Source organism: Pteropus vampyrus, unplaced genomic scaffold (assembly GCF_000151845.1).
Source record: "Pteropus vampyrus isolate Shadow unplaced genomic scaffold, Pvam_2.0 Scaffold446, whole genome shotgun sequence".
NCBI classification, from domain to species: domain Eukaryota; kingdom Metazoa; phylum Chordata; class Mammalia; order Chiroptera; family Pteropodidae; genus Pteropus; species Pteropus vampyrus.
Genome location: NW_011889227.1, coordinates 160,878 through 177,391, shown reverse-complemented (window position 1 = coordinate 177,391; position 16,514 = coordinate 160,878). Strand labels below are relative to the sequence as shown.

The following is a 16,514-nucleotide window of genomic DNA, read 5'->3' as shown; positions in this document are numbered from 1 at the left end:
GCATCCCTGTGCGCTGTAAGCACTGACGGGGCGCGAAGAGAGTGGACGGATGCGTGAATGAGCGCACGCCTTGCCCAGAGGAGACCATGCCCTCCCCAGGGCTCCCGCCACCTGCTGCCCCTGGCCCCATCTGCGCCCTGACCCCGCCCCTCCCCTGCAGTCGGCCACTGAGTCAGAGATGTCCGAGATCGTCATCATCCAGGTCGAGATTGACTTGGCCCTCAGGAACCTGCGGGCCTGGATGAAGGACGAGAAAGTGTCCAAGAACCTGGTGAGCCGGCCTGGGGTCGGGTGGGCAGGTGCGCTCTGGGGTGGGGGCAGTTACTGGGCAGCCTCTTTTATGGGGGGAGCTGTTGAGGGGCTGGGGTCTCAGCACCTCACGACTCACCACCACGTGGGCCCCGGCACAGGCCACGCAGCTGGACTCCGCCTTCATCCACAAGGAGCCCTTCGGCCTGGTGCTCATCATCGGCCCCTGGAACTACCCCCTGAACTTGACCCTGGTGCCCCTGGTAGGCGCCCTCGCAGCAGGTGAGGGGAGGGTCTCCAGCCCCACGTCTCATCCGCACAAAAATCCTTCCGAAACAAAGCCCCCAGAACTCCATCATGAAGTGAGCAGCTTCCCCCGCCTTCCCGTGTCTCTGCCCTCCGAAGCTGCCCTGGGGGTGTCCCCCCGCCCCCACGTCTTCCCCATCTGCCCCTGCAGGCAACTGCGTGGTACTGAAGCCATCGGAATTAAGCCAGAGCACAGAGAGGGTCCTGGCCGAGGTGCTGCCCCGGTACCTGGACCAGGTGAGGGTGGCCCTGCCCCGTCGGCCCCCATGTCCCACCTCCCTGCCCCTGCCAGCTGGGGAGGTCCAGCTGTCTCCAGGGCCGGCAGTGTCCCCTGAGCCACCTGTTGCCTCGCAGAGCTGCTTTGCCGTGGCGCTGGGCGGGCCCGAGGAGACGGGGCGGCTGCTGGAACACAAGTTCGACTACATCTTCTTCACGGGTGAGGGTAGCCCCGGCCAGTGTCCTGGGGGAGCAGGGACCTCCGAGAGCAGGGTCAGGAAGGCAGTGGGGGGAGGAGGCTGTGCCTAGAGGTGGGCAGCACCCCAGGTGGCGGGCAGCCGGGCCTCTGGGCCTTGGAGGGGTGGGAACCTGGGGCGGCAGGGCTGGGCGTGGATCTCAGAGGGTGCCTGGGCCACCTGGCCAAGGTCAGCTGACAATGGGAGTCAACTCCCACGTCCCCAGGAAGCCCTCGGGTCGGCAAGATTGTCATGGCCGCTGCCTCCAAGCACCTGACGCCTGTCACGCTGGAGCTGGGGGGCAAGAACCCCTGCTACGTGGACAACGACTGCGACCCCCAGACCGTGGCCAACCGCGTGGCCTTCTTCCGCTACTTCAACCCGGCCAGACCTGCGTGGCCCCCGACTATGTCCTGTGCAGCCCCGAAACGCAGGAGCGGCTGCTGCCGGCCCTGCAGAATGCCATCACCCGTTTCTACGGCGAAGACCCCAAGAGCTCCCCCAACCTGGGCCGGATCATCAACGAGAAGCATTTCCAGCGGCTCCGGGGCCTGCTGGACTGTGGCCGCGTGGCCATCGGGGGCCAGAGCGACGAGAGCGAGCGCTACATCGGTGAGTTCTGTGCGCCACCGCCGCACCCCGGCTGAGGCCCTGCCCCGCTGCGGCCACCGCTGGGCCCGAGTCTGGGCCCGACTCGAAACCTCGGCCCTGCGGAGCCCAGCTCAGTCCACGGCTCCGCTGCCAGGAGTCCTGGGCACCAATGCCCACGTCCCCGTGGTCTGGGCCTGTGACCCCGCGACCCCACACTCTGGCCCAGGCCCTGCTTTTCTGAGCCGGCCCCAGCGTTCCAGGCTCCCGAGTGCTGAGTCCCAGCCTCCGCCTGACACCGTGACCCCGGCCCTGGGAGCCCACGATTTCCGGGTCTGAGCTGTGACCACGGCCCCTCCTGAGCACCCACGGAGCTGTCATTACAAAGCAGCCCCCGGCTCCCGGGCCGAAGGGCTCAGCGGTGACACTGCTGCTCCAACAGGCTGGGACCTGGGACCTGGGACCTCGGGCTCTAGGGGTCTGAGATCCAGCCACCTCTGACTGTAAGACCAAAGCTGGGGTTCTCTGGGCCCCGCAGGCCCCCGTCCATGCCGCTTATTCCCTAGAACCCCCCTGAGCCTGGAGCCCTGGGTCCCTGGTTCCCATCCGAGGCCCCAGCCCTGGGCTGAGCCGCCCCTGTGCCCGGGCAGCCCCCACGGTGCTGGTGGACGTGCAGGACACGGAGCCGGTGATGCAGGAGGAGATCTTCGGGCCCATCCTGCCCATCATGAACGTGAGGGACCTGGACGAGGCCATCGATTTCATCAACCGTCGGGAGAAGCCCTTGGCCCTGTATGCCTTCTCCAACAGCAGCCAGGTGGGGGCTCAGGCAGGGCTGGGCAATAGAGAGGTTCCAAGCAGTCCAGACTGGCAACGTCCCTTTCATAGCCTACCCCATCCCGGCCACCTGGACAATGGCTCCCTGCACAGGGGCGCCTGGCACTGAGGGCCGGGGCAGCAGCAAACCTGCCAGATGCGTGGCTGCTCAGCCACCTGCCCTTAGCGGTGCAGCCTACACCCGGACAGAGAACCCCATGCCTGCCCGAGAACTCCCTTTTTTAAAACTGCATGAAGGTTCCGACGGACAGGCAGGACGCCCTCGGTGAATGGCGGCAGAGCTGAGCTGGGACCAGGCTGTGCGGTGCTGGTGCTTGCCACCCTCACCGCCGTGTCTTCCTCTCTGTGTCGAGAGTGCTTGCTCGGCAGAGTATGGAGGCAGGGGAAGCTCCTGGGCTCTTGTGGGTTGGCAGGGCCCCAGGCCCCCTTTCTGAGGGACCGGCCCACCACCCTGCCTGCCCTGCCTGCACACAGGTAGTGAAACAGGTACTGGACCGGACCAGCAGCGGCATCTTCGGAGCCAATAAGGGCTTCATGCACTTGAGTGTGCCAACTCTGCCACTGGGAGGAGTCGGTGAGCTCTGCCCTCCTCCACCCTCCAGCCCCCACCCCGGGGAAGCCTGGCTCGGCACCCCAGATCCAGGAAGGCTCAGTTTTGCCTTCATTCGCTGTTCAAACTTGACCCAGGTCCTGGGCCTCTCAAGGCCTCAGTTTCCCTATGGGCAGAAAGGCCCTTAGAATGGCGTGGCTTTCCGTGAGCGGTGGGCTCCAGCCAGGCAGTGGGCTGCTACCGAGGCTCGGTGGGGCTGCGCAGCCTCAGACCCCCCCACTCCCGCACCCATGCAGGCAACAGCGGGATGGGAAGGTACCACGGCAAGTTCTCCTTCGACACTTTCTCCCACCACCGCGCCTGCCTGCTGTGCTCTGCAGGCCTGGAGAAGCTGAACGAAATCACGTACACACCCTACCCGGACTGGAAGAAGAAGCTGATAAAATGGATGTTGAGCACGCAGGCCTGCACCATTCTGTGAGCCCTGCGCCCGCCCCCAGAACCGCACCCCCCACCCCCAACCGCTGGATCCACTGCTGTCCAGGTGCTCAGTGGTCGCTAAGTGTGGGTGTCCCAGCTCGGAGTGCACAGGCCTGCTCCCGGGGCTCCGTCTGAATAGTCTCCCCACCGCCAGGCAGGGCCGCTGGGCTGCTGGGCCACCCTTCTCAAGGCCGAAGTCCCCTCTGTATCCTCCTAACAGATTCGTTGACCCTCTGCTTGGATATGTCTGGCGACGGAGCTCTCACCTACCACGAGGGTGGGCAGCTCCTATCGTTAGAAAGGACTCCCTTGTATCAGATCTGTAATCAGCTCCCCAAAATACAGCTCCATTCACACCTGGTTTAGGGAGCTGGGTTTGTCTGACCTGAAGTGACCTGATCTTGAGCTCAGATCTGGCCAGTCGTCTGAACTATGTAATCGATACGAACCCTGAGGATGTGTGTGGAATCGATAGGAGGGCATGAAACCGCGGACTAGTGATGTCTGCCATGGACCCGGGAGGGGGTTGTGCGTGCACGTGGTCACCGCCGTCATCCCTGCTCTAGACTCCCAGAAGCAGGTCAGAGCGGGCAGAGGCTCAGTCTGGCCACTTCGTCCGACACATGGGGAAACTGAGGTCTAGAGACAGGACAGGGCCGAAGTGAGTTTATGCAGGAAAGCAGGGCAGAGCTGAGCGATCGTGGGCTTTACGGAGAAACGCGAGGTGGGCGTCAGCAAGCACAGCATGTCTGGCCCGTTGTGTCCAGCCTCTTGCTCTCTCCCTAGTCCTCAACCTGGCAGCCCACTTCCAATCCTCATCTTGCTTTGCTGGGCTCCTCCCGCCCCCGAGCCACGGGAAAACTGGACTAGTGGCCCGAGGCTGAGGGGAAGAAGGGGAAGTATGACCTTCCTGCTCCCCTGGGAATTGTTGGGGAGGTGCTTAAAAGGGGCTTATTGATGAGTGAAGGAAAGAATGAATAAAGAAGTGAGAGATGAACATACGGAAGGGTGGGCTTGTGGAGGGATGGATGCACGAATGGGGGGATGGGGGGATGGGGGGATGGATAGGTGGATGAGATCATGGGTGGGCAGAAGGGCAAGTGAGTGGCTGGGTGAATGGATGACTGAGATGATGGATAGTTGGGCGAGTGGATGCACGAACTGATGGATGGATACGTGGTCCAGGTAGAAGCTGAGTGACCCATGGGCTTGGGTCTAGGAGAGCCCCCAGGCTCCCTTCCTCTGCCCTGGGAAGTTGTTTTCTCAAAATGACCACTGGGCTGAAAAGAGAGAGCCAGAGGAATTGAGAAGAACCGGAGGGTCTCCGGGCCGCAGTCTGGGCGGTGGGTCCAGCGAGCAAAGAACAGAAGATACCGCTCATTAAAGGGTCTTCGGAAATTCTCAGCTCTCACAGCACCTAATCTTGTTCCCTTTGCTCTCTCGGCCATTGGTTGCTGTGGTTCAGAGAGGGGACAAAGTCCCTAAGGGAAATGTGGCTCTGGGAGGCCACTAGGAGTGGGGGTAAGAAGGGCAGTCCCAAATGCCAGCCTCACTCTTGACTGGTAGAGCAAATCTCACGACTGCATCCTGGATGCAGTAAAAGCATCCAGGGTAAAAGCAGGTCTGCACCTCTACCCTGGGCAACTGCTCAAGAGAAGCCACAAGTGTGACGAGCATCATACTTGTCACTCCCCAGGTCCAGGTCTCTCATTCATGGCTGACCAGGCCCAGTCCTAGAGACAGGGTCATCCACACAGAGAACGAAGACTGTGTCCTGCTTTTTCTGACCCAGCACACGGAGGGTCCAAGAGCCTCGAGCTCCTGCAGGCCGCTGCTCTCTCTACCCAGTTCCCCCTCCCGCCCACCTCTGCCCCAGCCCCAACTCTGCTCGGGTACTGCCTCCCCCGGGAGTCCCTCCCAAATTCCAGACTGGCCTCTGGGGCCCCAGAGCGGCTCACACAGCACCCTACCCTTGCCTGCCGTAGCTCCGACTCCTGGGAAGCTGGAGTGAGCATTGCTCCTTGTCACATCGTCACCGAGTGCCTTTGGGCACACCCTTCACTTCTCCGAGACTCTCGTTTTCTTGTCTTAGAGAATGGGGTTCCCGCCCACTTCTTAGGGTTGGTGTGAGGGTTAGGTGGGATCACACGTGTCTGGGGTCCAGGGTTCCCCACTCCGGGATGTAGTGGAGTCCAGACTCATCTAAGCCAAGCCAGTGCTGGGCACAGAGGCCCTGGCAGCAGAGCGGGCAGAGGGGCCCCTGACCACACACCTTCCAGAGCTTCCGAGGGCTCTGTCCTGGTCTCTGGGTTTGTGACACAGTCTCTCTTCATCCGGCAGTCATGGCATTCTGCTGCCTGAGGCTTGGAGGCCATCCCAGCTCCCTTGGGATGAAGGTCAGCTTCAGGCCCAGATGCTGGTTCCACTGTGCTAACTGGCCGTAGCCCAGAGCGAGCCAGTAAGAAACACTACAATATGGGCTGAGTCCACCCCCAGCCCGGGACACCAGGCCCGCCGGAAGGAGTGTGCAGGGTGGTCCTAGCACGGGGCGGGGGTTGGGGGGACGGGATAGAGGAGCAGGCTGTCATGAAAGGACTCAGTCAGGGCTTGAGCAGAGGCCAAAGGAGCAGTTGGAGCCTGGCGAGAATGAAGGACGATCAGGCAGGGGGCTCTGAGCTACTGGACAGTGGCCCTTAGGAGTATCTCTCAGGTCACATGGCTCTCCTGGGCCAAGCCTTACAATTTTGTGGATGGGCTCAGGTTTCGACCCCTCTCTGGGCCTCAGTTTCCCAACTTCAGTAAAGAAGTTGGACCCGCTGACACACACGACGCCTCCTCCCTCCGTCACGCCAGGGTCTACAGCGTGTGTGTCCGTGTCCGTGCGTGGGCTGCCACCTCCTCTCCCTCGTTCCTTGCAGCTGCCTGGGCCCGGGGGAGGCCTTGGCCCCATTTCACAGGCAGAAGCCAAGGCCCAGAGAGGGTCCTGACCCTCCCCACGTCACACAGCCTGTCGGGGGTGGGCGGCAGAGCCAAGTGGGCCTGGGGAGCCTTCTCCTTCCTGGGCACAGAGGCAGGACTCAGCGGGCTCCCCTCCAGACTGTTCTCACAGCTGCGACACAGACACAAGTCAGCACGCACGACACGGACTTGGACACACACATGTGCACGGCCGGGATTCGGGGCTGCTCTTTCTGGGGGGGCTCTTGACTCAGCGCCCGGACCCCCTTCCATTCGGAAAATACCCTCGGAAACAGGGAAGCTGGACCCCCACCAAGGGAAGTGAAACTTTCCAGGACCTCCTGCTACTGTCCTCTCCAAAACTGGGGGCCCGGCATCTCCAGGGCAAGAAGTGCCCTGGCTTCCAGAGCCCCCCAAAATAGCGAGGTCTGCTGAGCCGCCCCTTCCTTCCTTCCCCAAAGGCCCAGCACCAAGTCAGCAGAATCCTGGCTGAGCCGGGCACCTCTCTGTTGGAGACCTTGGCTTCTGACTCACAACTGCAGAGTGTGCTGGTGGCAGGCACGGGGAGGAAACAGGCTCACGCTCCACCAGCATCCATCGGTCTCGGCCAAGTCATTCCAGCTCCGAGAACCCAGGCCCCACAGTAAAACAAAGCAAGCTACCTGCCCTTTGCTGCCCTCCAGGGCCAGTGCAGGCGAAGACTCAGTGACCCCGATGGTGGTCTCTGCCTTTTCCTTTGCTGCCCTCCAGACCCCAAGAGTGGGCGCCCCCACAGAGAAGCTATTGGGAAGCCTTGGCCCCCTGGGCGACTTAGCTTCACACTTCGTCACCCCTGCCCAGCTCCCATATCAAGGCACTTGTTGCTTTGATGGGAGCCACAGTCCCCGTGGGTCGGGGTGGAGGGCAGGAGAGCAGAGGCAGGCCCAGACCTTGCGTCTGGTTGGAGCAGCTCCGAAGAGGCTTGGCCTGGAGGCACCTGGCCACTGGAGTCCTCAGCTGGTGGGCTTGGTTCTGGCCAGTGCTAAACTGGCCTGGGAGTGAAGTCGGCCTCAGACCAGATGTCCAACCTCGGCACCGTAGTGCCTGGCATGGAGCAGGCACAGGGTGACCGTACTGGACAGTTCACTACCCAGTTCTGCCTATCTTTCCAGTGACGTCTGGGCTACCCCAGAGGCCGTGAAGGAGCCCTGGGAGGTGCGTGGTCAGGGGCCCCCTCTGCCGCCAGGGCCTCTGTGCCCAGGTCATGTAAGAGTCTGGACTCCACTGCATCCCGGAGTGGGGACCCCTGTGCCCCAGACACCTGTGAACCTACTTAATGCTCACACCAACTCTAAGCCTGGGGCAGGGAGAGGCCCAGAGGGTGGGCCCAGGTGGGACACCCCCAGGGTCCAGCTCCAGCTCCACCTCTAGCAGCCTGGGCACCCTTGGGCGCTCTGTCCAAACACCAGGTACTACATCTGTGAAATGGGTCTGAGAGGGTCGTTCCCAAAACAAAGCAGGCTGAATCACTGAGTTATGCCTGTCCCTCGTGGGGCTGCCAGGACAGAAGTGTGTTGCTGAGAGGGTGAAGGGGAGGGGAACTTTCTCATCTGAGTGGCCACCAAGGCACACATCTCAATAAACAACTCGCAGTGGCCTGGTCTGGTGGTGGTTCCTGGCTCAGTTCCTGGCTCGAAGGTTGCATTCCAAGCTGGTTGGCCCTTGGCTGGACACCTGTGCATTCAACAGCCTGTGCTTGGCAGCCCTCCCGGCTCTCCTGGCTGAGGGTGAGGGCTCACCTTCACCCCAGGCCTTAAAGAGTCCCTACAAGTAATTGTCCATGACCATGCACAGCTCCCCGGTAGGAGCCCTAACAGCTCTGGGAGGTGGGGCTGTCTCTAGTCCCAGAGGAGGGACAGAGGGCAAGGACCAGAGTCTGGCTGCAGAACCCGAACTCCACAGGCCATAGCACCAGCCAGTAGCAACGCGGGGTGGAGCTGGATGGGGAGACCCCAGGCTCCTGACCTCTGGCTGGATCTCAGCTAGCACCGCCCACACCTTGCTCTCCGCCAACTTCCTGCCCAGGGATCTCCAGGCCCATAAATACCCACCGGTCCCGGAGCTGCATACCACAGCCCTGGAGTCCCAGAAAGTCCGGAACCCCAACAGCAGGTAACCACCCCTCTCTCTGAGGCCCCTGCACTGGCTCGGATGGGCACGTGGAAGGGGCGGGAAGGGGCAGGAGTGGCTGGGAACCCCAACACACCACAGCTAACGCGCCTAATGCCCTCCGCTCCCCACGCTGGGCCCTGGTTTTCCATCTGTAAAGTGGGAGCATATCCTCTTGCTGCAGGGAGCGGCGGGCCTTGGTGGCTCCATCACCCCGAATGTCTGCGCCCCTCTTCTCAGCTCAGGAGAAAGAAGCTCCTTCTCTGCAGAGGGAGCAGGGAAATGGTCTCAGAGAAGGCGGGGGAGGGCTAATGGGGGCTGCAGGCACCAGGAGGAACAGACTTTGAACTGGGCCACTGGGGGTGCTGTGGGACTCAGCTGAGCTATCAGGCAGCTACACCTTTTGGCAGGCAGCTGCCCCAGCGGCTTGGACCTGTCAGACCTCAGGGAGCTCTCGCCACCGTCCCAGCTCCACGCTGCGCCCTGCACCCGGGTTGAGGCCACCCCGGCAGGTGCACACACCGGGCCCTGCATCCCCCCCGCAGGATGTGCTCACTGCCTGTGCCCCAAGAGCCGCTGCGTCGTGTGGCAGTGACTGGGGGCACCCACGGCAACGAGATGTCTGGAGTCTGCCTGGTCCAGCAGTGGCTTCGGGACCCGGGGGAGCTGCAGAGAGCCAGCTTCGCCGCCGTGCCGGTGCTGGCCAATCCGGCGGCCACAGCCGCCTGCCGCCGCTACGTGGACTGCGACCTCAACCGCGTCTTCACCAGCACCTTACTCACGTCAGTGTCCTCGCCACGGGGTGGGGGAGCCCTTGCCCACACCGAGGTCCTCACCTCAAACTCCCCTCCAGCCACCAGCAGGGCATGTGCCTCTGCTTGCAATGCCGAGTCTTCCTTTTTCAGTTTAGAGGAATCCAGACTGGTGGTACCTCCTCCAGGAAGCCCTTCCTGATTCCAGGCCAGGTCAGGGCCTCCTCTGGGCATCCTAGATCCAAGGCTTGCCTCAGATCAGTCCCACAGGTCAAAGCGACTTGTCTAGTGCCCCGACCACTGTTTCACGCCTTCCTTCAGTGGATAGTTGCTGAGCTCCATCTCTGAGCCAGGCTCTGGCCGGCTCAGGTGAGAGAATGGGGATTAGGACCGAGGCACCGTCCTCTGCTTACTAGGGGAGACAGAGGAAGAACCGGCAACCACAACCCAGGAGGCTAAACGCAGGGGTAGGGGCTACACAAAGCTTCTACCCTGGCCAAGGGCAGTCAGGGAAGGCTTCCTGGAGGAGGCGGTATCTCAGCTCAACCCTAAAGGGCAAGTGGATGTTAACCAGGTGAAGGGAGGAGCGAAAGAGTTTCCAGGGAAAGACCCGGCAGGTGCAAAGGTCTGGAAGCGAGGCCAGCATGGCGCTTGGAAGTGTGGCTGGAGCGAGAGCTGATAAGGCAGGCAGGCAGGGCCAGGCTGAGGGTTTGAACCTTATGGGGGTGGGGGGGGAGCCAATGCGGGCCCCAAGGGGGGCAGGCATGCCACCGAGGCACGAAGGATGAGGCCTTGAACTGCTCTGTCTCTCCCGCAGGGTCTGAGGAGTGACGGGTGTCACTCCTGTCAGCTCAGCCATGAAGTCTCTGATGACAGACTGAGACTGTCAGTGGCTGACAACCCTGTCTCTGCCCTTGCAGTGCCAGGGCCCACCCAGATGACCCATACGAGGTGACGAGGGCCCGAGAACTGAACCAGCTGCTGGGGCCCAAAGCCTCAGGCCGGGCGTTCGACTTTGTCCTCGACTTGCACAACACCACGGCCAACATGGGCACATGCCTCTTAGTGAAAACGACCCACGACATCTTTGCCTTGCACATGTGCCACCACCTACAGGTGGCCCTGTGTCCCCAGAGTGCTGAGCGAGCGGTGGGGGTTGTTTCTCTGGGTGCTTGCCCCTGGGACTGGCCAGCTGCAGGTCCTCCAGGTCCTTTGGATGCCCCCCATCTCCCCTCCCCAAGAGCTGGCCTGTGCTTTCTCCATGTCCTCCCTCTGCCTCAGTTTCCCCTGGGGCCCTGACCCACCTATCTGCTCACAGCTGCAGAACCCAGAGCTGCCCTTCCACGTCTCCCTGTACCAGCGTCCTGGAGAAGAGACTTACAACATGACCTCAGTGGCCAAGAATGAAATAGGTGGGCTGTGACCTCTGGAGAAGTTAGCAGGGCGAGAAGGGCAGGGCCAGATAATGGGAGGTGTGAGGGGCCTGGGGTGTGGAGTCCCCCATCTCTGGGGCACCTGCTTGACCACATCCCTCCCGGTCCCCAGGTCTGGAGCTGGGCCCCCAGCCTCAGGGCGTGCTGCGGGCTGACCTCTTGACCAGGATGAGGGCCCTGGTGGCTAAGGTTCTAGACTTCATCCAGCTTTTCAACCAGGGTGAGACTCCCAGGACTTGCTGGGGAACTGAGGCCCAGAGAAGCCTGGCCCAAAGGCTAAGGAGTCAGGCTCTTGGGTGGGCTGGGAACCATCCCAGAGCGGCCCCCATGGCCCATGCCATCCCAGACCTGGACGGAGGGACTGGCTCACGCACGGGGACCCCCACCCAGGCACAGCCTTTCCTGCCTTTGAGATGGAAGCATATAGGATTGTGAGGAGTGTGGACTTCCCGCGAACCGAGGCTGGGGACCTGGCAGGCACCGTGCACCCTCAGCTGCAGGTGTGTGTGTTTTGCGGGGGGAAGGTGGGGAGACACTCCTGGGTCACACTCTTGGGAGTGTCAGAAAACTGAGGTCCAGAGGCAGGGACCACCGCGCCTCCCACGGAGTCACGAGCACCTCAGAATTAGGAGCAGGAAGGCAGTAGCCTGGGGCCCAACGTCCGGCCTCTACTGCCTCTCCCGGAACCCTGAATGCGAACAAGCCTGAAACTCTGGGCCCCAGTGATGCTCACAGTGCTCTAGGGGACTCCCCCACAGCCTGGACAGCTTCTCCCTGCCACAGACGGAGGGAGGGGGTGTGGAGCAGGCATGACCCAGGGGTCTGCTTGGACATGCAAACATTGAGCCCTCACTATGCACGCTAGCAGGGAGTCTGTTATTCCCCTCTCTAGGCCTCCCCTTCCTGAATGTTCCAGAAACTGGGTAATCTCGCCTCTCTCCTGGCGGGGAGAAGGTTGGGGAAAATGGGCAGCTCACCAGGTGCTGTTCTGCTTGCTGCCACATGGGGTCGCTGTGGAACGCGGCCGCTTCCCTCCAGAGGCCTTTGCTTCCTGAGTCCCCCATGTGGCCTTCAGAGGGGAGAGGGACTTCAGAGGGGGGCCGCCTGCTCTGTCGGCCCCCGCCGCCCCCACTCGCACTTCACAGCTCAGCCGCTGAGCTAAGGAACCAGCCAGAGCCCCCTCCTTGCAGGCCAGAAGGGTTTTCTCCTGTCAGTGGAACCCAGAAGGGGGACTGCTCCAGTGTCAGAGGTGACCGAGCACCTCTGAACCTCTGTAAGGATGGGGGTCTGTCTCAGGGGCCTCCACCTCCCCGAGTCGGCCCTCTTCATCCCCCAGCATGAGAATGACCCAGCAGACAGACTTGGCACGCACTGGGGCACCCCAGATGAACACTGAGAGAGAAATAGTGAGAAGAATTTGACACATCAGGAACATTCCAGAGGACCAAAGTAACAATTGTGGGAGAAATCAGAACTCGGTCGGACTTTTTTCTCTGCTTACTGCTTCGTGTCTTATTCTGAGGCATCATCTTGCTTGTAACAACATTTCGGTCGAGGGGCTCTGTTCTTTTCAGCGTGGACAGAGCCCCTGGAGTCTTAAGCCGCCCCGCCCATCTCCTTGGAGAGGCTAAGTAATCACAGTCATTCTGAGTCCTTTCTTCCGCAACTGAAAAATTTATTTAATAAACGTTTCTATTGCGTTTCCTGAGCGCCAGACACTGTTTTAAGCACTAATAGCCATTTAATTTGAACCTCGGGAAGATGGGGGAGGGGCTGTGGTTTCTGTGAAGAACAGAGAGGTTAGGTGACCTGCCCCGGGTTAGCGAGAGTTTGAACCCCGGCCTCCCTGTCTATGCCCTTGACCTGCGGGCTACACTTCCTCAATGATGCTGGTCTTTCTGAGGTGACCGGTGTCTCCATTTCTAGACGCAGGGACAACTGGCGTCTCAGCAGACACCCTGTCACACTGAGGGAGTGAAGGAGCGAGTGAGAGAAGCCACGAGCGAGGGGCATCTCTTGGGCAGTCCCTGCTGGGGTTGTCCCCACTGGGGCCAGGGCACAGGTCAGCCCGGCAACCTTGGCCCTTGGCTCTCCTCCCAGGACCGAGACTTCGAGCCGCTGCGGCCAGGTGCACCCATCTTCCAGATGTTCAGCGGCGAGGACGTGCTCTATGAGGGGGAGTCCACCATATACCCCATCTTCATCAACGAGGCCGCCTACTATGAGAAGGGCATTGCCTTCTTCCAGACTGAGAAGCTCACGCTCTCTGTGCCTGCTCTGCCCGCCCTGGCCCCCACCCCCACCCCAGGTCCCTAGCCCGGGTCGCACGTGCCCCACCCTCAGCCCTCCCAGCTGAGGCACAACCCCCTGCTCGGGGGTCCCCTTTGCCACCTGCTATATGATTCTTGTCACACCCTCACCTCCCTTCCTCGGTTTCCCATTCTATAAAGTGGAAGCTGTCCAGGGGTCCGTGGTTTGTGTCCTCTGTCCCGTTGGCCCCTCCCTGTGACCTCAGGATCTGGAGCAGATCTGGGCCTGGACATGCTGTGTGTCCTGGGGCCAGTGGGAGCTGTCTCTGTGCCCGTGCTTATCCAGGGAAGATCTTTTACTATGGGTAGTCCTGGGGCCAGCAGAGGGGGTTCCAGAGGCCATGATCAGAGTGGTGTCGCCAACCCCCTATGCTCCGGGGCTAGAGAATCAGTCAGGGGAGCAGGGGTGCGTGCCCGTGTACATGCACACATGTGGGGTGCCGCGTGAGCCTCCCCCAGATGCTGCTTCCCAGAGCCTCGGCGCCTTGGCTGTTCCTCTGGGTCTGTATGTGGCCAAGAGCACAGCCCAGATGTGCATCCCAGGTGTGTGATGGGCCTGATGCCCCTGGGCACTCCAGGGCAGTCAGGGTTGGGGAAGGGGCGACTCGACCAGGGCACACAGGGAGAAGGTGCCTTGGCGTGGGGCAGGGGGAGTCCTACCAGGGAGACAGAGGTTCCTCCGCCACCAGTGTCAGGGGAGGAGTGGGCACAGGGTCTGCTGCTGGGGTCCCCAGGTTCTGGCCAGGCACTCTGCAGGGCGTCCACGGCAGGACCGAACGGGCGGGCCAGGTGGAGCCCTGAGACCGCTGCCCACGCCCACCTGAGCCCAACAGGACGACAAGACATAGCTCCTGGTTGACAGCGGGGCTGATGGAGCCCAGAGCTCTGTCCTCGCAAGGCATCGCAAGGCATCGCTCCCCGGCCCCCTCCACACTCTGGCCTGGCCCATCCGTCTCCCTGAGGCCACAGCTGCCATGCCGCTGCCTCCTGCTCCTGAGCAGCGAGATGAGAAGGTGTGAAGAATACCAAGGCACCAGGGACGGGCTGGCAGGCAAGATGGATGAGGGGGCAGAGGGCCAGGAGGCGCCTTCGGCAGGAAGGCTGGCCATCCAGGGAGGAGGCTGTGCAGGGAGGCACGCCAGCATGTGCGGGGTGGAGGGGGGACGTGTGGGAGCATGTGTGTCCGTGCACACACACACACACATGTCATGAACACAGGTTGGCCCACCCCTGGGGCTTCGAGCTGAAAGAGAGCCACCAGGCCATTCTGTCATCTCTACCACCTCCCACTCGCCCCACTGTGGGTCCTGGGGCAGGCTGGCGTGGCCGCGCCCCACTGAGCAGCCCCTGGGTGCCGCCGAGACCCTCCATCACAAGCAGAGAACTCCTCCCCGTCCTGCCCGGTGGCAACCCCCAGAGCTGATGCAGCCTTTCCCCACAGCTGGAGCAGGTGTGTGCCAGGGCTGGTCCCTCCCTGTGGACTCTCACCCAGCTGGGCAGGCAGGCACCTGGGAACTAGGGACTGAAGCGGCAGGCACGCCCAAGCTGAAGAGAAGCGAGGTGTGCGTGAGGCATGCGGCTCGGGGAGGGGAGAAGCTCCCCGAGAGCTTGGAGAGAAGCAGCCCCTCTGACTTGGCCCCTCTGTGCTCCCTCTTAGGTACAGGCCTCTGTCAACCCAACGTCCCCAGTGCCAGAGGCTGGAGGAGGTGGGTGGGAGCAGTCGAGCTGGCCTTGGGCACCCCAGTTGAGCATGCCCAGCCCAGCCTAGGGTGCTCTCACCCAGTGCTCTGGCCTGGGGGCTAACCTGGGGTGCTCCTTCCCCGAGTGGACTAACCTGGCGTCCAGCCAGATGACCCTCCCTGGGCATGGCCCAGGGATCAAATCGCCAAACAGCACTCTTAACTGAGAGCAATCAGCTTCAGGGGACCCCACCCCGTCTGCCTTCCTTACTAGTGACCCATGTCCCCTGAGTGCTCAGCCCAGGACCAGTGGGGGGCAGCCTGGAGAAGGTGCCTCGTCAGGCTGGAGAAAAGAGACAGACCCGTGGGCAGAGCAGATACCGCCCCAGCCACCTCCAACTTGGGCCAGCCTCCCACCCTCTGGGGACTATGTAGGTCCCCTCAACCAGGATGGGGAGGGATTATTGCTTCCCAGGGTGCGCCTGTCCATTCCAGGCAGAAGAGATTATGCACTTAGTTCAGGTAGGGTAACCAAGGCTTGCGGACGCTCAGGGACCTGCCTGCGTGACACGGCTCTGGCGGACCAGGCTTCTTCCCGCCCAGCCCAGGGGCTGTGCCTCTGCCGGCACTTGCCACCGCCGCCCCCTTGCGTTTCTTGCTGCTTCCACGCCAGCAGCCCCAGGCCAGGGGTCCGAGTCCTCGTGAGAGGGCACCGACTCTGCCATTCAGCCCTCAATGCTGCTGCCACTACTGCGGGCTCCCCAGCTTCCCCATGGCCCCCCAGTGACCCCCCAGCCCCTCCTGTCAGCCAGGCTTCGGCCCCTTCGGGCCCCCCAGCCTGTCCTGCACCCTGCGCTTGGGCCCATTGATCAGGAATGGCTGGGGGGCTCCTAGCTGGGAGGGAGGAGGCAGGAGGAGGACTGGGAGGGGGAGAGGGAGGCTTCGCCACGTCACAGCCATCCCACCTGCCCTCCTCCCGCACAGCGCCGCGCCTGGAGCTGGCCGAGCCCAGCCAGTGGCCTCAGACGGCACGGTGTGCGGGTGGCTTGGGGAGGGAACCCTGCACGGCCCAGAGCCTGGGTCCCCACTGCAGAGACCAGGTTCCGGGCTCCGGTGGAGAATCAAGACCTGAGCGATCCGGGAGAGGAGGACGGTCCTGCCAAGCGCCCGGGAGCGGAGCCGTGCTGCCGAATGGACCGGGAGACCCGGCGCGGCTGACCCCCCTCTCCTGTAGGCAGGGGCCCCTCGGGTGGCGGCCACGGCACCGGCCCTAGCTGAGCAGGGCTTCTCCAGGAGCTGAGCGTCCAAGCTGTCCCCATGGCAGGTAGGGTGCGGGCAGCTGAGGCAGCCCCGTGGGTGGGCTCAGGCTTCAAGGTGAGTGGGGCAGAGCAGGGACTAGGCATGGGGACAAAGGAAACCCCACTGGTCCCAGGCCCTGGGCAAGAGGGTAGGGCAGGGGCATCCCAGGCTGAGGCCTCGGATCGGATCCAGTCAGGGTGGGGATGATGGACTCACAGCCACCCAGGTGCAATTACAGGGTGCCGACAGGCGGAACCGTTCCCGGGAGGGCAAAGCCTTGACGGTGTGGGGGGCCTTGGGCCTGTCTCCTCCTCTGTTCGGGCTCCGGCCCTTGCATATCAGCAAAAGGGCTGAACAAGACCTGACTCGATGCCTATGGGAAATTGTCACCTCCTGATCCTGAGGGATGTTGGCTTTCAAAGGGACTGGGGAGAGGACAGCCCCCTCCCAAGAGTTCCTCTGGGCTCTGGGGTG

General features: G+C 62.4%; 3 protein-coding genes across 3 annotated transcripts in view; all 3 read left to right on the top strand.

Moving 5' to 3' along the window:
* Positions 1-3,463, top strand: part of ALDH3B2 (aldehyde dehydrogenase 3 family member B2) — a 6,723-nt gene extending 3,260 nt beyond the window's left edge. Inside the window, 9 exon segments of the mRNA XM_023524101.1 lie at positions 100-271; positions 411-531; positions 707-792; positions 910-991; positions 1,234-1,386; positions 1,389-1,619; positions 2,246-2,412; positions 2,907-3,006; positions 3,279-3,463. Coding sequence (XP_023379869.1) covers positions 100-271; positions 411-531; positions 707-792; positions 910-991; positions 1,234-1,386; positions 1,389-1,619; positions 2,246-2,412; positions 2,907-3,006; positions 3,279-3,463 — 1,297 coding nt within the window.
* Positions 3,464-9,114: 5,651 nt separating this feature from the next.
* On the top strand, positions 9,115-13,069 carry ACY3 (aminoacylase 3). The gene is made up of 6 exons (XM_011381644.1): positions 9,115-9,350; positions 10,241-10,436; positions 10,639-10,732; positions 10,866-10,973; positions 11,144-11,253; positions 12,854-13,069. The coding sequence occupies exons 1-6, from the start codon at positions 9,115-9,117 to the stop codon at positions 13,067-13,069; spliced, it is 960 nt and encodes a 319-aa protein (XP_011379946.1).
* A 2,939-nt stretch (positions 13,070-16,008) lies between these two features.
* The window catches only part of TBX10 (T-box 10), an 8,528-nt gene continuing 8,022 nt past the window's right edge, over positions 16,009-16,514 (top strand). Inside the window, exon 1 of the mRNA XM_011381630.1 lies at positions 16,009-16,065. Coding sequence (XP_011379932.1) covers positions 16,059-16,065 — 7 coding nt within the window. The 5' untranslated portion in view covers positions 16,009-16,058. The remainder of the gene's footprint in view (positions 16,066-16,514) is intronic.